Here is a 23,297-nt window from a genome sequence, read left to right on the forward strand (position 1 = left end):
GCTTGAGCAGACCATCTACAGAGAAATCCCGAAGACCGATGGGAGAAAATAATAATGTTGCTAACTACCTTTTTTCCTTTGTAAGTAATTTAACATGGGTGGACTGAAAACACTCATGATTCACTTTCAGAAGGGCAGCGTGCAGGCAAGAGCAAAGGGGAAAAGAAGTCATGAAGGCAGGGAATAATGCCCTCATCTTCTCTGGTAACTGTCAGTAAATGTTGGAGACTGAATTTTAACTGCAGGAGTATGGAAACAATAATCCTATTGTATGGCATTTGGAGGCCAAGGTCAGAGGATGAAACACGCAAAGCCCCTTGGGGTCCTTTATGCACCCAGTCCCCAGAATGGAACAATGAAGGGCTTTCAGAGAGGAACCGGGTTTCTCCACAGCCTCCTCAGTCCAGGGCTTTTCTGGAGTTGGAGGCAGGGCTGCATCACTGTTAATTTTGAAAGGAAAAATGTGTTTATAGAATAATCTTAAGATTGTTTACTTCTCTGCAAATTCTTTAATATGTTAGGTTAGATAGAACATACTTCAATACACAGAAACAAGTTTCTGAAGCTGAATGGATTCAATTTAATTTAGTAAATATTATCTACTTACTGGGGAGATTTTGTTACAGATAGGGATTAAGAGCTGGATTCAGGTTGGCAGTGTAATTTTAGGCAATTACCCAACTTTTTTTTCACCTTAAAATGTAGCTAATCCATGAAAAAGCACTTAGCATGGTCCTTGGCACATGGTAAGAACTCAGCCAACACTCTTCATCATTAGAGCCCTTGGAAGACTCAGTGTGAACACATCTTTGGGACATTGGCAGTCAGACCTCCCCGTGTGTGCACATAGGTTTCTGTCTGCACTGTCATTGTCTTCATTCACTGCCTGTTAGATTGTGAGGTCTTTCCATGTCTCAGCACCCAACAACCTAACGCTCAGCAGGTGTCTGTGAAATAACTGGAACCAGCCCTTGAAATAAAGGACCTATCACCATCTAGTGTCTATGGTGGGTGTGCTATGCTCTGAATGTGTCCCCTCCAAAATTTATGTTGAAGCTTTATCTCTCATAGGAGAAAACAGTATTTGGAGGTGAGTCTTTTAGGTGTTTAGGCCATGAGGGCTCCGCCTTTATGAATGGATTAGTGTCTTTTTTTTTTTTTTGAGAAGGAGTCTCGCTCTGTCGCCAGGCTAGAGTGCAGTGGTGTGATCTTGGCTCACTGTAACCTCTGCCTCCCAAGTTCAAGCAATTCTCTGCCTCAGTCTCCTGAGCAGCTGGGATTACAGGTGCCTGACACCATGCCCGGCTAATTTTTGTATTTTTAGTAGAGACGGGGTTTCACCATCTTGGCCAGGCTGGTCTTGAACTCCTGACCTTGTGATCCACCCACCTTGGCCTCCCAAAGTGCTGGGATTACAGTCGTGAGCCACCGCGCCTGGCCGGATTAGTGTCTTATAAAAGGGCTTGAAGGGGTGAGTTCACCCCTTCTGTCCCTTCAGCCACACGAGAACACAGCATTTGTCTCCTCTGGAGGATGCCAGCGCCAAGGCATCATCTTGGAAGCAGAGAACAGGGCTCTTGCCAGACACAGAACTTGCTGGTGCCTTCATCTTGGACTTCTCAGCCTCCAGAATTGTAAGAAATAAATGTCTTTTCTTTATAAATTAGCCAGTCTCAGGTATTTTGTTACAGCAGCAAGAATGAACTAAGAGAGTGTCAACAATAAATACCTACAATGCAGCAGGTAGGATTTCTGTAAGTTAAGATTGGGCATGGCTGCCTAGTAGAGAGGACATTCCAGGTACGGGAGACCACAGGAGTAAAATGAACACCTGATGTCTGGCCGGTTCCAACCCTACTGCCCTAAGACCACCCTATAGTTCAACAACACTTACACTAGGGACGGTGGAGCTTTTCTTGCGTTCAGGAATATCCGCCTTATTGGGATTACTTGCATTCCCAAGCATGGGACTGGCTGGAGCAATTCCCTTTCCTCCAGCAGCACTGCCACTTGATTTCCGGGAGGAAATTCCATCTTCTTTGAGGTCACTATCTGCAGTGCTGGTCTGACTCCTTTTCGGATATGCCACAACAGAAGGAATAGCTGGTCCAGCTAAAATAAAGAGTTCACTTTTTAAATGACTGAATATAGTTTCAAGTTTTATTTTGTGACAGTAACCGTATTTCGTAAGATGATCTAAGGTTGCTATTCACCTAAAAAAAAGTAAAACAGTAAAATCCTCTAAGATGTTTCCCACTTATATCTAATGTTTGCCTTATGCAATGAATTCAATATTGAAATTTCATTTAATACCCCTATCTTTCTACTTAAAAGATTTTTTTTTTTTTTAATAATAAGTGTTTAGAGTTGTCCTTTGGAAACATCTTAAGGTGGTGGTACTGCATAGATTCAAACTAATTAGATGCATACATAAAAAGCAGAATGAACCAGTTCATCTTGTACATCTGAGTGAATTACATCCTCTTTTGTAGGAGAGATGCCATCACCTTTTGGAAGAGAAAAGTATAGATTTTATGGGCCACTTCTTTTGAAGTTTTATCTTGGATCTTTTTAAAAGCACTCATAATCTTCTAGATAAACCGGAGTTTGAGTAGACAGGGGAAGGTGTAGAAGCAGAGGAATCATGCAAGCGACAGGGAGGAAGTCGGTGGAGGTCACTAGTCATTCCTGCCACTCCAGGAGAAGTGTGTCCAGGGACATGTGCCTAGGGACATGGGGATGACAGACTAATGTCCTGTAGTAAACCATATAGAGACTCCAATAGCAGCACAGGAGATTCAGAGGGCAAAGAATTTTGGAAATGAACATGATAACTAGTATATGCCTCAGATATGATAATCCAGTGGTAATCTTAAAAGACAGAGTCAAATACTTTTTTTTTTTTTTTTTTTGAGACAGAGTCTAGCTCTCTCGCCCAGGCTGGAGTGCAGTGGCGCGATCGCGGCTCACTGCAACCACTGCCTACCGGGTTCAAGGGATTCTCCAACCTCAGCCTCCAGAGTAGCTGAAACTACAGGCGCGTGCCAGCTAATTTTTTCTTTTTTGTATTTTTTTTTTTTTTAGTAGAGATGGGGTTTCACAGCGTTAGCCAGGATGGTCTCAATCTCCTGATCTTGTGATCTGCCCACCTTGGCCTCCCAAAGTGCTGTTAATTACAGGCGTAAGCTACCGCGCACGGCCTGTTTTTTCTAAGGCAGAAGAGAATTTATATTTTAGATATATTAAAGGTGGGAGGTGTGTGGTAGCTCACGCTTGTAATTCCAACACTTTGGGAGACTGAGGTGGGAGGATGGCTTGAGCTCAAGAGTTTGAGGCTGCATGTGGCTTGGGTGACAGAGTGAGAACTTGTCTCAATAAATAAATTTAAACAAACAAACAAACAAAAACCAGGAGTGGGGAGGAGCTAGTTCTTGGACAAAAATCTAAATGGCAAACCTATTTGGAACTGAATTAAAAGTAAATAAGGGCTTAATTTTATTTATGGGAGAACAACAACTAAGCTTTCGGTTTAGTAATTTTAACATATAAAACAAAAACTTAATCAAGTATAGGGTGATATTAGCCTCAATGCTTATCTTTCTTCCCAATACCATGAGACGTCTACTGACATTGTGAACTTTCAGGTTACTACTGATTTGCTTTCAAACTTTTATTTGTGTTTAGAAAATATAAAATCTTTTAAGATTTGAGATTCTGAAGAGAAACAGACCTTGATCTAATCCACTGACCTCGTTCAGATTTCCCCAGTTTTACTTGCATTAATTTGTATGTCTGTGTATTTCATTCTATACTCTTTTATTACATGTTCAGATTCATGTGGTCACCACCAGTCAAGATTCAGAACATTTCCATCTCAAAGACCCTGTGGACTACCCTTTCATAAGCCACAGCCACTTCCCTCTTACTCTAACTCCCTTTTGCTAAACCCCTGCAACCACTAACCTGCTCGCCATCTCTTGAATTCTGTCATTTCAAGGATGTTATACGAATGGGCATCCATGGAATGTAACCTTTTGTGTACTTTCACTCAGTATAATTCCCTTGAGATCCAACCGAGTTGTGCATATCATAGTTTGTTCCTTTTTTTTTTTTTTTTTTTTGAGACAGAGTCTCGCTCTGTGGCCAGGCTGTGGAGTGCAGTGGCTCAATCTTGGCTCACTGCAACCTCCACCTCCCGGGTTCAAGCGATTCTCCTGCCTCAGCCTCACGAGTAGCTGGGACTACAGGTGCCTGCCACCATGCCCGGCTAATTTTTTGTAATTTTAGTAGAGACAGGGTTTCACCATGTTGGCCAGATGGTCTCAATCTCTTGACCTTGTGATCTGCCTGCCTCGGCCTCTCAAAGTGCTGGGATTACAGGCGTGAGCCACTGCGCCCGGCCTGTTCCTTTTTATTGTGAGTAGTAGTCCACGGTATGGATGTGTCACACAGAAATTTCATTTTTTTTTTTTTTTTGAGACGGAGTCTCGCTCTGTCGGCCCAGGCTGGAGCACAGTGGCTTGATCTCGGCTCACTGCAAGCTCCGCCTCCTGGGTTCACGCCATTTCTCCTGCCTCAGCCTCCCAAGTAGCTGGGATTATAAGTGCCTGCCACCATGCCCGGCTAATTTTTTCTATTTTTTAGTAGAGACGGGGTTTCACCATGTTAGCCAGGATGGTTTCGATCTCCTGACCTTGTGATCCACCTGCCTCGGCCTCCCAAAGTGCTGGGATTACAGGCATGAGCCACCGCGCCCGGCCCTATATTTGTATCTTAACTCCAATTAGAATTCATCCTTGTATAAGATGTGAGAAATTGACCCAAATTATTTTTTTTTCTGAGAACTACCAAATTGCCCCAATACCACTCATTGATTAGTAAACAGTGATTTTTTTTTTTTATTTTTTAAAAAACAAGCTAAAGAACCCCTTGAAAATCGGATGAAGATCACCATTTGCATAAAAAGTGTGTATACACATACGGGGTGTTCACACGTGGGTCTCAAATTAGGAAGGACAGCTACAGATTACATTGTGGCTTTAGAGAAGCAGGCACCCATGCAGAGGTCAGCATCCACAGGCAGGAAAAAGGGAAGGGAGAGGTGAGACGAGGCAGGAGGATGAGGTGAAAGTTAGCCTGGCTATACAGGCTTGCCTGCCTTTAGAAATTCCAAGAAAGATGAGGATTATGAAAAAGCTACTCCAATGAGGTGCTTCAGTGAAGAAAAAACACAGGGCTGGGACCAGGAGGCCTGAGCTCTGCCCCAGGTGTTTCTCATTTACTATGTAACCTTGGGAGACTTGGTAATCTCTCTTGGTCTGTTTCTTTAGGGATAAAACAGAGGTTTGGTGAGTGTACAATACCATGTCTAAAGCTCGTTTTATCTCTAAAATTGTGCTGGGGGAAAAAAGGCACTAATAATCCAGATGCAATCTATGTGCTTAAGGAATAACTAACTTACTAACATATTCCTTAGAGAAATGTGAAAATCCCATTGTCAGGTTTCTTCTAGGATTCAGGGACAATTTAAACCAGATGGTTTCAGGGCAATATACAGGCATTTAATTGCCATGTGGTCCATAAGCACTAGAAATCCCCCTTGTTAGTGACTAACATGAACACAAAAAAGGCAGATCAACACGTCACCTACAAATGCTAGGAGCACAAATCCTAATGTGAGAATGAGTTCTGAGCTCTCAGTTACACCCTAGAATAGCAGGCACTGTAGATGGTTTACTAGTGATATTAGTACACTGTTGCTTCAGTCTAAACCATGTACAAAGGCAGGCAACAGAAGGAAGAGAAATGAAAATCAAGCCAAGTGTAATCATTTTTAGTACAAAATCAAAGCTGTCCACACCTAAAATCCTCTGTGCAGTCCTAAGTGTCAAATCTCTAGATGAAAGTATTAAGATGGAAAATGTCCAGAGAAGAGAAATAAAATGAGGCCGAGAGTGGTGGCTCATGCCTGTAATCCCAGCACTTTGGGAGGCTGAGGCGGATGGATCACCTGAGTTCAGGAGTTCGGAACCAGCCTGGCCAAATGTGGTGAAACCCTGTCTCTACTAAAAATAAAAAAATTAGCTGGGCATGGTGGTGCATGCCTGTAGTCCCAGCTACTCGGGAGGCTGAGGCAGAATTGCTAGAACCCAGGAGGTGGAGGTTGAAGTGAGCCGAGACTGTGCTATATTGCACTCCAGTCTGGGCGACAAGAATGAAACTCCGTCTCAAAAAAATAAAAAATAAAAAATAGATTTAGTTCCTGAATCCTGGAATAGTAGAATTAAAGGAAATATCTGCAATGTTAACATTTATAGTTATGGGCGAGTAAACACATATGCTAGCCTCAGGACTCTGACACACAGGCTGCCTTGAAGGCAGAGCAACTGTAGAGCCTGGTAAGTCTACCTATTGGGAGTCTTATGTCTCATAAAGGACTGGCTTCTAGGTGAAGTTTAAAAGGGAGAGTGGCTTCACCACACTAACAGCAAGAGTATGGACGAGAATGACATAGTAAAACATTTAAATCAATTAAGGCAAAACTGAGGTTCCATATATTCTCCAGGGCTGTCCTGTCTATTATGATAGTTACTGGCCACAACTGGCTCTATATTACACTTAAGTAAAAAAAAAATTTTTTTTTTTTTTGAGATGGAGTCTCACTCTGTCACTAGGCTGGAGTGCAGTGGCGCAATCTTGGCTCACTGCAACCTCTGCCTCCCGGGTTCAAGCGATTCTCCTGCCTCAGCCTCCTGAGTAGCTGGAATTACAGGCACACACCACCATGCTCAGCTAATTTTTTTATTTTTAGTAGAGATGGGGTTTCACCACGTTGGTCAGGCTAGTCTCGAACTCCTGACCTAGCAATCCACACGCCTCAGCCTCCCAAGGTGCTAGAATTACAGGCGTGAGCCACCACATCCGGCCAGGAAAATTTTAAAAGGGTAAAAATCAGCCAGACCAATCATAGACTCACACATGTAATCCTAGCACTTTGGGAGGCCAAGGTGGGTGGATCACCTGAGGTCAGGAGTTCTAGACCAGCCTGGCCAACATGGTGAAATCCCATCTCTACTAAAAATACAAAATTGGCCAGGTGTGGTGGCATGTGCCTATAGTCCCAGCTACTTTGGAGGCTGAGGTTGCAGTGAGCCAAGATCATACCGTTGCACTCCAGCCTGGGTAACAAGAGCGAAATTCCATCTCAAAAAATAAACAAATAAATAAGGCCAGGCATGGTGGCTCACACCTGTAATCCCAGCACTTTGGGAGGCCAAGGTGAGTGGATTGCTTGAGCTCACAAGTTCAAGACCAGCCTAGCCAATATGGTGAAACCCTGTCTCTATTAAAAATACAAAAATTAGCCGGGTGGGGTTGTGCATGCCTGTAATCTCAGCTACTCAGGAGGCTGAGGCAGGAGAATTGCTGGAACCCGGGAAGCGGAGGTTGCAGTGAGCCAAGATCACGCCACTGCACTTCAGCTTGGGCGACAGAGCCAGATTCCATCTGAAAAATAAATAAATAAATAATAAAAATAAAAAGGGTAAAAATCATTTCCTCAGTTCAAGTACTTGATAGCCACAAGTGGCCAGTAGCTTCTTGACTGGATAGCACAGATATACAAAACTGTAATCATCTCAGAAAGTTCTACTGGACAGTGCTACTCTACAAAGTAAATCCAATGCAGAGGTGAAGAGAGTGAATAGAACTATAGACTAAGCACTGGGCATGGTGGCTCACGCCTGTAATCCTAGCACTTTAGGAGGCTGAGGTGAGAGAATTGCTTGAACTTGGGAGTTTGAGACCAGCTTGGGCAACATAGCGAGACCCCCAACTCCATTAAAAAAAAAAGAAAAAAAGAAAAGCTACAGATTAAAGCAGAGGTTCTAGAAGGGCAAATGGTAAGGTTTCCACTCAACTAAGCTTTATCCAGCAAAAATCTACTGAATGCATAAAGAAGATCAGAGCCTTGAAGTAATATGTAATCATGGCAGCACCTGCAGGAACACTAAGAAAAAATGCTGGCCAGGCACAGTGGCTCATGCCTTTAATCCCAGCACTTCGGGAGGCCAAGGCAGGCGGATCACTTGAGGCCAGGAGCCGAAGACCAGCCTGGCCAAATGTGGTGAAACCCTGTCTCTACTAAAAATACAAAACTTAGGCATGGTGGTACATGCCTGTAGTCCCGGCTACTCAGGAGGCTGAGGCAGAACTGCTTGAACCTGGGAGGTGAAGGTTGCAATGAGCCAAAATTGTGCCACTCCACTCCTGCCTGGGCAATGGAGGGAGACTCTGTCTCAAAAAAAGAAAAAAGAAAGAAAGAAATGCCAAGAAAGGACATCAAGCCAGGCTCTGAGCAAGAGAATGCTTCCTAGTGCTAGGAGACCTCTTGCCTGGACTCTAAGAGAAGGCACTGGGATACTCCAAAACTTACCATGGTCACTGTAGCGTCTTTGCTTCTGGCTTGAAGAAACACTTCTCTGCACTTTGTGGTGAGGAGACTGGCCAGTACTGTTGTTGAGATCACTGCTCGGCCTAACCTTAGCAAGTGAAAGATTGCTGCTAGAACTGGAATCACTAGCATCCAGCTAAGAGAAAATGAGAAAAACAGAGCAAACCACAACACGAACCCAAATGGCTTATTAGGAAGTTAAACTTTTCATTAACAAAGACCTCTCATAAACCGTTCATTCAGAGAGAGGAGGAATCACAACGTACAAAAATGACAACCCTAAACTCAAGCAAAAGTAGTTTTCTGACTGCTGGAAAGACACTAAAGGTAATGTATTTATGATTTTCTTTCCAGGCTTTCTCAAATAACTTTAAATGCTGTATTTACTTCATCTGATGCTTTATGTCATTTCTAAGCTATTAATGACTACAGGTTAATTTATGAAAGACCAGGTTTATGACAACATCCATCTTTTTTTTTTTTTTTTTTGAGACAGAGTCTCGCTCTGTCACCCAGGCTGGAGTGCAATGGCGTGATCCTGGCTCGTCGCAACCTCCGCCTCTCAGGGTCAAGCAGTTCTCTTGCCTCAGCCTCCCAAGTAGCTGGGATTACAGGCACGTGCCAACACGCCCGGCTAATTTTTTGTTTGTTTGTTTTAGCAGAGACAGAATTTCCCTATGTTGGCCAGTCTGGTCTCGAACTCCTGGTCTCAACTGATCTGCCCGCCTTGGCCTCCCAAAGTGCTGGAATTACAGGCATGAGCCACCACACCTGGCCAATATCCATCATTAAGGGTTAAGTTGAAATAGCTTATAATAGTCACAGGATTTAGATTTGCTATTTGCAGGTAAATCTAAAAAATGATGTATCAAAAGTTACAAATATTCAAAAGATAAAAACTAAGAAAACAGTTTATATAAACTAATAGTTACATAAAGGGTATTTCAGCTCTTTCTGATTACTCTTACCTCTGAAGATTTTCTCCCCAATAACAAATATGTAGCTGTGATTTCATCGTATTTCATTTTACTAAGAGATTCTTGAATTTCTTCTTGTGAATATCCCATTCCCACCATAATATCTAAAAGAAGGGCATAATACAGTTTATGTGTTTTGTTTGGGTAAGAAATCATCCTTTTTTTTTTTGAGACGGAGTTTCCCTCTTGTTGCCCAGGCTGGAGTGCAATGGCGCGATCTTGGCTCACCGCAACCTCCACCTCCCAGATTCAAGCAATTCTCCTGCCTCAGCCTCCCAAGTAGCTGGGATTACAGGCATGAGCCACCACGCCTGGCTAATTTTGTGTTTTAGTAGAGACGGGGTTTCTCCACGTTGGTCAGGCTGGCCTCAACCTCCCAACCTCAGGTGATCTGCCCGCCTCGGCCTCCCAAAGTGTTGAGATTACAGGCAGCCACCACGCCCGGCCAGAAATCATCATTTTATAGGGTAAAATAATTTTCATTTGACCTAAAAGATGACATATTACATACATTTTGTAACATAAATGGGCACTTGTTTCAGAGTTACTGGGTGCCATTATAGGAAACTGCAGGTAGTTACGTTCCTAAATATGACAGAACAGATAAACTGTTCATATAACTTGTGCTTAACTTTCCATTATTCATATTTTAGGCACAGACATGAGTCAAAACAGAAATATGTTACTTAGACAAAAACACATGAACATGCAGGCATGGAGTGATTACCTATTCTTTTTTGGTCTGAGATGTCTAGCTCTGGTTCAACAAATGGTTTGAGTTCATCTTCTTCATGCCCTGCATTGATCCACCTGTCCTTCATGATTTGCTAAAAAAGGTAAACTGTTCATTAGCAGAGTAAAATGAAATATTCTGATAACCATAGTATTTACAAAAATTTATTTTCAACATTTCATTGACTATCTTTCAAAGCATAAACTCAAAAAATATTTTTTAATGTTTCAATTCTTGCTTAAAAAGCCGCAGGATGTATCCAGTATGGCATACAAATCAAGCAAAGATCTAAGGTCACTCTAAAGACTTTCCAAAGTTGTTGCTTGTTTCCACCTACATAATTACCTCTAGAGTGCCGCGTTTAATTGGATTTAGCACCAGGAAACGTTTGAGAAGGTTTTCACAGTCTGTAGACATGTAGAAGGGAATTCTGTATTTCCCTCTTAATACTCTCTCTCTCAGTTCCTTTGGGGAGGTAGAGAGGAAAGAATACGAGTAAGTCAACCTTTAGGTTTAGTTAACAAAACACAACAAAAAACCCCCTGAAACCCCCGCACTGATATAATGTTAAAAATATTAAGCCATGTAATATTAGGAAACTTCTTTTAGTTTAGTGAAGTACATGGGTGCAGCTTCTTATACCTTTAGGTTTTGCCCATCAAAGGGAAGTGAGCCACTGACTAGTGTGTATAAAATGACCCCCAGACTCCACACATCCACTTCTGGCCCGTCGTATTTCTTGCCCTGGAAGAGCTCAGGTGCTGCGTATGGAGGACTGCCACAAAACGTGTCGAGTTTACTGCCAACAGTAAATTCATTGCTAAAACCGAAATCTGCTATTTTAATGTTCATATCGGCATCTAACAATAGATTTTCAGCCTAGAGGGAAAACATCAAGACAAAAATGAAATTTAACCAAAATAGAATTAGAATTATGACAGGATTAGGCATTTTAGAAAAGCTTTCTGTAACGATATGAAGTTACCTCCTAATTAATGTGAAAACACTCTTTCTAGAGAAAAAAACAGGAGAAAAGTTAGAACTCCTTATTTTTTAATATTAACAATAACAAATATGAAGTACAGATTAATTCCAGCACTAACTTAAACATCAATGTCCCAAGATCAAGAAAAGCCTTGATGAGTTTTTCAATTAATAATAATAATATGGGGGCCGGGCACGGTGGCTCACACCTATAATCCCAGCACTTTGGGAGGCCGAGGTGGACGAATCATCTGAGGCCAGGAGTTCGACACCAGCCTGGCCAACATGGTGATACCCTGTCTTTACTAAAAATACAAAAATCAGCTGGGTGTGGTGGTACACACCTGTAATCCCAGCTTCTCAGGAGGCTGAGGCAGGAGAATTGCTTGAATCTGGGAGGCAGAGGTTGCAGTGAGCCAAGATTGTGCCACTGCACTCCAGCCTGGGCGACAGAGCAATACTCCATCTCAAAACCAAAAAACAAGAATAATATGGGGCAGGGCCAGGTACAATGGCTCACTTGAGCCCAGGAGTTCAAGACCAGCTTGGGCAACATAGTGAGATCCTTTCTCTACAAAAGATTTTTAAAAATTAGCTGGGTATGGTGGCACACGTCTGCAATCCCAGCTACTTGGAAGGCGGAGGTAGGAGGATCTCTTAAGCCTGGGAGTTTGAGGCTGCAGTGAGCTATGACTGTGCCACTGCACTCCAGCCCGGGTGACAGAGTAAAACCCTATCTCAAAAAATAAATAACTTTTTTAAAAAAGGGGCATTTCATAAAAACTGCTAAATAGCTATAAAATGGCTGTTAATGAGGAGGGGAGAATCCTAAACCTCATTCAAGAGTCAAATCATGGCTGGGTGCGGTGGCTCACGCCTGTAATCACAGCACTTTGGGAGGCTGAGGCGGGTCGATCACCTGAGGTCAGGAGTTCGAGCCCAGTCTGGCCAACATGGTGAACCCCATCTCTACTAAAAATACAAAAAATTAGCTGGGCATGGTGGTGGGCGCCTTTAACCCCAGCTACTTGAGAGGCTGAGGCAGGAGAATCGCTTGAACCTGGGAGGTGGAGGTTGCAGTGAGCAGAGATCGCACCACTGCACTCTAGCCAGGGCAACAAAGCAAGACTCCATCTCAAAAAAAAAAAAAAAAAAAAAAAAAAGACAAATCATAGTCACTTTATTTTAACAAACATTTCCTATGTGGCTACTCCACAGCAGATGCTATATTAGTGTCTGGATGGATAATGATGAACAAGACAGATAAAGCCCTACCCTCAATAGCTCACAGTTTAGAAGGGAAGAGGCAGAATGATAAGCAGCTGTCCTGAGACACAAATGACATAACTGAAGAGGCACAGGGAGTTGTGGGTTGGCACTGAAAGGTGTGGATGGCTTCCCAGATGAAGTGAAATCAAAGCACCAGAAGGTGCATCTGATCATAATGGATGTGTTGATGAGGGGTATTTCAGGCAGAATAAAGTCTCAGAACCCATGTGAGACAGAGCATGTTTCACACAAGAAACTGAAAGACAGTATGTGAGATAGAGATGTGTAGAGGGGGCTGGGGAGACGGTCAGGGCTTAATCACAAAGGACTGTACTTGAGAAGTTTGGGTTTTCATCGTAAGAGCTGTGGGAAGCCACTGAAGAGTTGTTCAAGCAGAGAAATGACCATCTTATTTGTGTTTCCTTAAAAGACCATTCTGAGTGCAGTGTAGAAAACACACATGGGAGGAAGAGGCACTAGAAACAGAGAAGAACATATAAGAAAGTAGTGTCGGAATCACCTATGAGATAATGGTGGTCTGGCCTTGGATAGTGTAACGGGCATAAAAGAGTGAGCTTAAGAGATATTTGGAACATAGCAGCAAAAGGACCTGGTGACTGAGTGGGTAGTACAGGAGAGTAAGGCATTTGAGGGACATCAGTCACCTGAATGAGAAGTGAACATTCATGTTTATAGGATTTGAAACTGCTGCACCCAAGGGAAGCTTATATGAAGATACCCTTTGCTCAGCTGGGTCCTGGATCCCAGAAGAGTGCTCTGGCCACAGGAATGGATTTGGGGCCATCAGCATACAGTTGGCCACTGCAGTTGAGAGAGTGAATGTGAATGCTCTAGGGGCGGGTGCAGAGAACAAGCAAGTCAATGACAATTACGTAAGGGGAGAGTGAAGGTGAGTGCCAAGTTAAGACACAGAATCTAGGAAATGTTTAGAGAAATATGGCTATGAAGGGGAAGAGAGAAAAAGCGTGCATCTGGGGAACAGGGATGGCTTTTTAGTAAAAAAAAAAAAAAAAAAAAAAAAAAGGTATATAGACTTGAGCATGTGTAAATGCTGCTGGTGAAAAGCCAGTAGAGAAGGAGAGTGAATAAACAAATGGAGAGAAAAAAGGCATCAGAGAGAGCACAGCCCCCAGAGGGAATCAGGACCCAGAGCTCAGAGCAGAAGCACCCCACTTTCCTATAACAGGAGGAAAGAAGTGATGGATGGGGGTAGGTGCAGCTAGGTTTGAGGGCCTGGTAGAAAATGAGAGTTTCTGCCTGGTGTTTCTATTTTCTCTGTGCGATACGAAACCTCATCCTATGCCAGAGTGAGGGCAGAGGCTGAGGACCTTCAAAGAGGTCTCAAACAGGCACTGCTGTTAACGGGAAAGAATACTGATGAAAGCAGCAGAAATGAATGCCGGGTGGCACTGAGGATGCTGTGGGCGTGACCATACATTTCTGGAGGCCCCTATTTGTTTGGCTGTGTGATGACTGTCCTCCAGAGATCAACCACCAGTCACCGTAACTGAAATGTAAAATACTTTCAATAACCTTTATTTTTCTTTATTTTTAATGCTCTTTCCCATAACTTGATTAAGAGGATTCAATTATTGTGGGATTTTAAAAAAATGTTAATAAGTCTAATCTACACCTTTGTATAATGATCACTGAGAGAACTGCACACATACAGACAGAGCATACATTGAGTGAAGCACTTCTACTCACCTTGAGGTCTCGATGTACGATCCGTTTCTGATGGCAGTATTGAACCGCAGACACAATCTGAATAGGAGAGACGCAGAGTCAGTCATCACTGGTGCAGATTCGTAATTAAGATGAAAGTAACTTTGTTAATGTTCACACATATAGAATACTCAGTATGCACTCGAATGTCCGTGTGGATTTCTAAAAACAATTTTCCTATGCCTTGAACTTTCCAGTCTGGAGAAACTCAGGGGTGAGGGCAAAAACAAATAGGTGAGGATGTTCTTCTGTTTTCTACTGTTTTAACTGAAGTCTCTTTTTGGACCCTATCTGTTGACATTCCACTTATAGTGTAGTGCAAGGACCCAACAAATTGCCTGGATCTGGAGGACCCTGGCTGCCCCTAAGCCCAGATGGCTGTGGTGTAACTTTTTTTTTTTTTTTTTTTAATAGAGTCTCGTTCTGTCACCCAGGCTGGAGTGCAATGGCATGATCTTGGCTCACTGCAACCTCCCCATCCCGGGTTCAAGCAGTTCTCCTGCCTCAGCCTCCAAAGTAGCTGGGATTACAAGTGTGTGCCACCATGCCTGGCTAATTTTCTATTTTTAGTAGAGACGGGGTTTCACCACGTTGGCCAGGCTGGTCTCGAACTCCTGACCTCAGGTGATCCGCCCATCTCAGCCTCCCAAAGTGCTAGGATTACAGGCGTGAGCCACTGAGCCCGGCCTGGTGCAACCTTTCCATATCTATAGAGTCAACTCCAAACCAAACCAGCGGTTAGAGAGTTGCCCATACCCAGGTGTTAATCCAGGTTGGCTCTCTTCTGTAAGTGCCCTTCTCAGCCTGCTCCCTGCAACAGTCTTCCTTCTAACTGATGTGGATCATGGAGAGCAAAAGTTAGTTAACTTCTCTGCGGGTCAGTTTCCTCTTCCTTTATTAAAATGGAGGAATGAATGTTGCAACGTACGTGAACTATGAAAACTACTACGTGCACTATTAAGGATTCCTCCCACTTTCACCAAATAGTATGCTTTTATTTAGTCAACTTGCAATCATGCCTATGATTAAACAATTGTTTTACTGAAATTTCACACTTACTGGTCACTTAAAAAAAGTCTTCTAATATTAAAGCTTTATATGCTCATTGTAGAAATTTCAGGAAATACAGAAAAGTCTATAGAAATAAATTCCTGCATTACCACTAACTAGAGGTAACATCTCTTGTTATTTTGCTGTACTTGCATCTAGTCTTTTCTTTGGTATTCTGCATGTATATTTAGACACATATGATTATACATACACAAAACTGAGGTTATAATAAAAATACCGTTGGTTCCTCCAAATCATCATCAACTCTTAGCTGTAAGCCCCATGGACCCACCCGTGGACATAAAATCTCAGAGGGCTGTACAATATTTTGGTTCAGAATAAGCAGCAAGGAAAAGGTGAACTGGGGTTAGGATGAGATAACAAAAATCAGCACTTTACTAAGCAGCTTCATTATTTAAAATTAACATTCAGAATATCAGACCCACTTATAATTAACTAAAGGTACAAAAATTCCATTGCCAAAAAACGGGTTTTAGAGCATCTGTTACTTTGGATTTATCACTATTGTTCTATTCAGTCAGCATGAAAACCTGAAAAGTAAAATAGCTTTGTTTTCCCAAAACAAAGTAATAGTTTTGTCAACTAGGACACAGGTAAATTTTATCTAATCTTTTTCCTTTTCTCATTCAGAATTTATATTAGTTTTTCCTCATACTGAGATTTCTCTTATAGGTTCTTTTCAAATTTTGCTTTTGAATCACATTTGATTTCCTGCCCTTTCTCAAAGAGATCAAAGGATTTCTCTCTCTTTAGCTCCAAAACAGCTCAAAGCTAACCTGATGCCACAATAAGCTGAAAAGACTCAATTTGAATTTACTGCTTTTGTTGCATTCTATCACCAGCTAGAAATGGTAATTTCTAACAGATGTTATTTAGGTTAAACTATGAATGCTAGCCTAATTCACTTTCGATCATACATAAAAGAGCATCAAATCATCAATATCACCAGCCCACCAAGAAAGAGGTAAGTAAAAAAGATGGAGCTGAGCCGGGCGCGGTGTCTCAAGCCTGTAATCCCAGCACTTTGGGAGGCCGAGGCAGGTGGATCACGAGGTCAGGAGATTGAGACCATCCTGGCTAACATGGTGAAATCTCGTCTCTACTAAATATACAAAAGATTAGCCAGGCGTAGTGGCAGGCATCTGTATTCCCAGCTACTCGGGAGGCTGAGGCAGAAGAATGGCGTGAACCCAGGGGGAGGAGCTTGCAGTGAGCCAAGATCGCGCCACTGCACTCCAGCCTGGGCGACAGAGCGAGACTCCATCTCAAAAAAAAAAAAAAAAAAAAGATGGAGCTGGAAATCTATTCTTTTTCTCGGAAAAGAACGAGCTCAACCAAAAAATTAAAATGTCATAAGCAGTAACTAGGATGGGCATGGTGAAGAAAGCAGGAAGGGGAAAACCCATCTGGTGATGAATATGGAAAAGGGATCACACACAGTGTACTTTGTGTGTGGCATACCTTCCTTTTTGTCATAAATAGAAAAACTTGTTTTACTTAGTCAAAGTAATTATGACTTATAAGCTCCTAGAAAGCACAGAAATTGAGGCCAGGCGCGATGGCTCATGTCTGTAATCCTAGCATTTTGGGAGGCTGAGGAGGGCGGATCACTTGAGATCAGGAGTTCGAGACCAGCCTGGCCAACACTAGTGAAACCTCATCTCTACTAAAATTACAAAAAAAAAAAAAAAAAAAATTAGCTGGGCACGGTGGTGCACACTTGTAATCTCAGCTACTCGGGAGGCTGAGGCAGGAGAATTGCTTGAACCTGGGAGGCGGAGGTTGCAGTGAGCTGACATCGGGCCACTGCACTCCAGCCTTGGTGACAGAGGGAGACTCCATCTCAAAAACAAAAACAAAGAAACCACAGCATTTGAAACAGAAAAGTGGAAACACCAATATCATGCGTATCCTTCCAAGTCTAATGGAGCTGTTTTAGGCAAATACCGTGGAAGAAGGGGTCAATTCTAAAGCACTCTAAATCAATTTGCTAATTGAAAAAACACATACATACAAACCATCTTTCCTAGTCCAACTAACAGGCTCCTCAAATAAAGGCTTCAGAATTTCTGCAGGGAATTTACAATAAAAATTGGAGTAATTTCCTCAAGATTTAGGTTAGTAAGCTCTTGCTGGGTGACACCAGCCCCTTCCTCATAGTAAATAAGCCACCTTCACACACATTTGCAAGTCAGATTCATCTGAGTAGGAAGGAATGTAAACTGTATGAAGCAAAAAAATTTTACCTTTTAGGTGGCCAATTTATAAAAATTAAGAGTACAGTTATGGAAAGAGCCAAACACTTTTTTTCTAATAAAAATCTGAATTTCCTTTAATAAATCAAATTATATTAGAATTGCAAAGAACTATGGAATTCATCAAGTATAATTTCTTTTTTTTTATAGCTTTAAAAACAGGATCAGAGAAGTTAAATGATAGCCAAAGTGGATTTTTACTTTGGTTTTACTAGATTTGAATTCAAACTATCATTAGTATTTAAGCAACAGCAAAATACAAGCAACATTTATAAGAAACTTAAGTCCTATCACTTACAAATGTAAACATCAGACTAAGCAAATCAAAGGAGACTTGAACTTTAATAGTCCAGCTTGACAACCTTGTATATGAATAAAACAAAATATAAAGGTTCTAAGAAAAATGAGGCTATAATTCCATTTCAGTGTAGGCCTTGTGAGAATACAGAGTTAATTTAAAAGCAGTGAAGCACTGCTCCTTTCCTTCATCTAAATCAGGGGTTGGCAAATTATGGCCTCTGGCTACATCCGGCCCATCCCTGTTTTTGTAAATAAAGTTTTGTTGGAACACAGTCACGTTCATTTATTTGGTATTGTCTACAGCTGCTTCTTTTTTTTTTTCTGAGATGGAGTCTCACTCTGTCACCCAGGCTGAAGTGCAATGGTGCGATCTTGGCTCACTACAACTTCCACCTCCCAGGTTCAAGCGATTCTCCTGCCTCAGCCTCCCCAGTAGCTGGGATTACAGGCACCTGCCATCATGTCCGGCTAATTTTTGTGTTTTTGTAGAGACAGGGTTTCACCATGTTGACCAGGCTGGTCTCGAACTCCTGACCTCAGGTGATCCGCCCACCTCGGCCTCCCAAAGTGCTGGGATTACAGGCATGAGCCACCGCACCCAGCCTACGACTGCTTCTAAGCTACAACATGAGAGTTAAATAGTTGCGACAGAGACAGTGTGGCCCACAAAGCCTAAAATGTTCACTATCTGGCCCTTTACAGAAGTTTGCTGATTCTCAGTCTAAATAATAGCACAATATAATGATTGCAAATCTGAGTTTTGGGGTCGGAGGGTTTGGGACTCGGAGTCTATGGCAGGTCTCCTAACGAAAGGCAATTCTGGGCCCTGCCTGGGCAATACAGCGAGACCCCACTCTCCACAATAAGGGGGAAAAAGAAAAAAGGAAAAGCAATTCTGGGCAAGTTATTTAATCTTCCCATGTCTCAGTTGTCTTATTTTTTAGCAAATGGGTATAACAGTCCTTAACTCACAAGGCGGCTGTAAGATTTACATTAATGTTGGTAAAGTACTTATCTCAGTGTGTGGCATGGTCAATCGACAACAGTAATTATTATTAATAAAGACAGGAGAGTTAAGTAACCTGTTTGCTTAAAACCTGCTTATTAAAACCCAAGTCTCTTTAAAAAGCAGAGTAAAAACAAAGCAAGAAGTAAAGTTACTAATTAACAGTTTAAGTTACACTTGGTCTTGGTTTATGTCAGACAAAGCTAATAATGAACCTTGGGGTTCTGACATTCTGCTTGCTAAAAACTCTGAAATGGTTTTAATTAATGTAATCACAGGTGTTTTTGAAAGGCTCTAGATTTTTAAGGCTCAATTGTAAAAAGGGAAGGTTAAGTGTTAAGACTAATGCTCTCATTACAAAGCTAGGAACAGAATCATGGCTGCCTCCAGGACAGTGCCTTAGGTATGAAAAGTACTTCATAAATTTTTGTTGAATTGAATGGCCAACCCCAGCCATCCAACAGGCCTTATAAGCATTTATGGAGGCAAACACTTGTTTGCTTCAGGGTTTAAGTGAGATAAATTATCAAATTAACAAAGTAAAGACAGATTAATTCATACCTGTCTAAATTTAGATCTTGCTTCTTTTTCCTTCATCCTGCCATGTGCAACCAAATAGTCAAATACTTCACCTATAGGTGAGAGAAATAAAAGTAAGTAGAAATCCTACTTCTGAGCATTAATTTTCCCATAAAGTGATGATGTTTCACTTTTAGCAATCCTCTGATTTTTAAATATAAATATAAAGTTAGCCAGAAATATGTGGAATTTGAACTAAGCTGGCTTTAACTACAGGCATTTAAATTCACCAACAAAATCTTTAAGCTGGAGAAAAGCCTTAAAATTAAATTCCCTATACTTAACTTATATAACTCTTATTTTAAAGAGCGTTTTCAATAGGCTTTAATAAAAACTAAGCAATTAGAACAGAAAATTAAAATGGATGAAGTTATTTGTGTTAGAAGAGGACACCCTCACTGCGGGATTATGACAACAAAGCATTTCCTGAGTATATTCATTCATTCAACAAATATTTACTGAATGTCTACTAACTGCAAGGCACTGTTCTAGGTAGGCTCTGGGGAAATGCAGCAGTGAACATAAGATCCTTTTCCTCATAGAGTTTACATTCTAGTTGGGGGAGGGTGCAATAAATGAATAAACATACAGTGTATCAGAGGACAGTAAGTGCTGTGGAGAAAAAGTAGGAGAAAGAGACAAGTGAGTCTGTGTGTGCACACCCTTGTGTTTTGCTGACTACTCGAGGGTATGGACAATGTAGTCATTTGGGGTAAGATTCTACAGTAATTAAGTGAAACAGCAAGAAGGCCACAGAGCTGGAGAAGTGTGAATGAGGGGAAGAGGGTAGGTAGTTCATGAGGCTAGGAAGAGTCCTGCAGGCCATGGTGAGGACTCTGGCTCTACTATAAGTGAGACAAGAAGCAGACATGAAAAAAGACTGACCTCTTAAAAGGATCACTGGCTGCTAGCAGGGAAGAGGTTTCCAATGACGGGAAGGGACAGGAAGACCAAGAGGGAGATCAGTACAATGATCAAACCAATCATGAAAGTGACGGGGACTAAGTGGGAAGCACAATGGTGGTGAGAAGTGGGAGCTCAGGATACAATGGAGGTGAAAACAACAGAACTAGCCGATGCACCCCTAGGTGGCAGTTTACACAACATTAATTCTTTGGGGAAGAAAGGTCACACTTCAAGGAATATATTATTAGCACTGTCAACTGCTTATCAATGTAGAATAAAGAATCACCACCTCTGAAATCAATAGAAAAGAACACTAATTTAGAAAATTAGATATAAAGTGTTTTCAGGAAAGAAACATCTTTACTTCATAGAAATAAGGAATACCTCCATCAGCTTAGTGAAAATATTAAACTAAAATATTTCGATACTTGAAAGTCATCATGAATTACACAATTATCTGACTTTGAAACTCTTATTAACCCTAACTCTGAAATAATAAATTTTACATAATGAATGGGCATAAATATTTTCATGTTATTACTTGATTGCATAATGATCTTTTTTTTTTTTTTTTTTTTTGTGAGAGAGAGAGAGAGAGTTGTGCTGTTGCCCAGGCTGGAGTGCAGTGGCCCGATCTTGGCTCGCTGCAACCTCTGCCTCCCATGTTCAAGCAATTCTCGTGCCTCAGCCTCCTGAGTAGCTGGGATTACAGGCGTGCGTCACCACACCCAGCTGATTTTTGTAGTAGAGATGGGGGTTTCACCACGTTGGCCAGGCTGGTCTCGAACTCCTGGCCTCAAGTGATCCACCCGTCTTGGCCTCCCAAAGTGCTGGGATTAGAGGCGTGAGCCACCATGCCCAGCCTGCATAATGATCTTTTAAAAGGCATTACATACTGTCAAGTTTACACGACACAATTCACTCAACTATGATGAGTTATGAAGTTAAATGTCAGCGCGGTAAAGTGTCAGCATTTTCTGTGCGAATGACCTTTCTATTTGCAGAAAAGCACACAACGTCAAAACAAGCAGTTAATAAGCAAAAACAACTAAACATGAGTGAATATCATACAGAAGAATTTTTACTTAAAAAAATTAAAAGATTAAGCCCACCAGCTGTTGCAGAGTAACACAGATAAAATCCAAGTCTGTCAATATAATTTTGACAAGATGTTTTTTTCTAAATTTGAATTCAATATAAACCTCTTAAGAGATTTGTGGAACCATATGTCAACTCATAATTACTAAATTATAATTCAGGAGTTCAACTTTTATACCAGGAATTCAATCCAGATCTTTTTTTCCTTATTAAAAATGTATTAACATTCAGGTTAAGCAGCTGAACTGAAAAATACTAAGGCTATTTACTAGAGATAAAAGAAGCAAGAAGCAAAGAGTGGCTCTCCTGCCTGGGCAGGAACAGGTGGCTGGATGGAAGGACACTGACAGGCCAGTTCAGAAAGCCCTTAGTTCTAGTTCAGGTCCTGAAACTAACTAGCTATGGACCCCTTGGCATAGAACAAACTTTCTGAGCTTTAGTTTCATCTGTAAAAATTAGACAGTTACCCTAAAATTTCTAAGATTATTTTCAATTCTAAAATTCTATGAGTCTACCAAATCAAAAGGCAGCAGGCTGGGGGGTGGGGGAGATGAAATGGTGGAATGGGTGGCCAATTTAATAAAACTTTTCACTATGGCAAACACATCAACAATAAAACATACGTTCTGGAAATTGTTTTAATAAACTCAACAAAACACTGTTAAAGAGGCCAGGTGCTGTGGCTCACACCTATAATCCCAGCAATTTGGGAGGCCAAGGCGGGTGGATCACTTGAGGTCAGGAGTTCAAGACCAGCCTGGCCAATGTGGCAATACCTTGTCTCTACCAAAATTACAAAAATTAGCCAGGTGTGGTGTGCGCCTGTAGTCCCAGCTACTCAGGAAGCTGAGGCAGGAGAATCGCTTGAATCCAGGAAGCAGAGGTTGCGGTGAGCCGAGATGGCGCCACTGCACTCCAGCCTGGGCAACAGTTTTTTTTGAGACCCTATCTCAAAAAACAAAACAAACAAACAAAAAAACCTAAGGTAATACAGAACCACCACCTTGGATTAAATGATTCAATGCTGTTACAATGTTGCCAAGTGCACTGAGCCCTCAGAGGGGGTTCCTATGCTCACTGTGAAGCTCAGCTCAGCACGTTACTTGCCAGGTCACATGGCCAATGAGGGCCACTGGCTGGATTCACTCCATGTCTGTCTTTTCCAGAGCTCATCCTCTTTCTACTAAATTTGGATGATTCTCAGATGTTTTTGTCTTGCCCCTATATGAGTAATCTCTGTGACCTGGGTAGCTAAAATAGATGGGAACAGAAAGCCGTGACAGACCAACAAACTAGAAAGGCTATCTGCTGTCAGAGCACTGGGGGTCCAGGCCCAGAGTGCCCATAGTGAGACTTCCCAGCCTCCATTTCCTCAGGGGTAAAAAGCCCATCACTCACTGCCTGGCCACAGCATGGAGTCGCTGTGAAGGTCAAAGGAGATCTGGTAAGAGAAAGCACCTTGTACACTATAGAGGCTGTACAGCGAGAGGGCTATGAACATTACTCTGTGTTGTTTGCCCATAGACAGTATTAGAACTCCATAAAGCTTTTTGGTCCTGAAATTAACCTTCCCCTCTTTCTACTACCCCTGAAGTTTTGAAAATCCCAATGAAATTCCCAAACTAGACATATATAAAAGTATAAAATACACAACTAATAATGAATTAGGAGTATAAAAAAGTGGTGTCAGAGGTATGCTTACTACAACTCATTGTTTTCCACAACAGGTTTACAATCTTTTTATTTTCAATGGTAAACTCACTCAAATGAGACTATAATCCAACTTTCTATCTTCAGGTTTTATAACATGGATCAAAGTGCTAATGATAAAATTACTATAGAGTTTAACAGAATATGTACCCAGTAGTTTATAATTCATAAATGTGGTCTAATTCTTATCTGTTGAGTATCTGCTGTGTGC

General features: G+C 41.7%; 1 protein-coding gene across 12 annotated transcripts in view; it reads right to left on the reverse strand.

The window, feature by feature from the left end:
* MARK3 (microtubule affinity regulating kinase 3) overlaps positions 1-23,297 on the reverse strand; it is a 117,412-nt gene that overhangs the window by 27,588 nt on the left and 66,527 nt on the right. For 9 of the 12 annotated variants that reach the window (XM_032134662.2, XM_032134659.2, XM_032134658.2 and 6 more), the window contains 8 exons: positions 19,355-19,425; positions 14,144-14,200; positions 10,805-11,041; positions 10,508-10,627; positions 10,157-10,256; positions 9,421-9,533; positions 8,435-8,588; positions 1,895-2,112 (listed from right to left, as the gene is read on the reverse strand). In XM_032134662.2, the coding sequence (XP_031990553.1) occupies positions 1,895-2,112; positions 8,435-8,588; positions 9,421-9,533; positions 10,157-10,256; positions 10,508-10,627; positions 10,805-11,041; positions 14,144-14,200; positions 19,355-19,425 (1,070 nt within the window). The remainder of the gene's footprint in view (positions 1-1,894; positions 2,113-8,434; positions 8,589-9,420; positions 9,534-10,156; positions 10,257-10,507; positions 10,628-10,804; positions 11,042-14,143; positions 14,201-19,354; positions 19,426-23,297) is intronic. The other 3 variants (XM_032134663.2, XM_032134661.2, XM_032134656.2) reach the window with 1 other exon arrangement.

This window comes from Hylobates moloch, unplaced genomic scaffold (genome assembly GCF_009828535.3).
Source record: "Hylobates moloch isolate HMO894 unplaced genomic scaffold, HMol_V3 SCAFFOLD_16, whole genome shotgun sequence".
In the NCBI taxonomy this organism is placed as follows: domain Eukaryota; kingdom Metazoa; phylum Chordata; class Mammalia; order Primates; family Hylobatidae; genus Hylobates; species Hylobates moloch.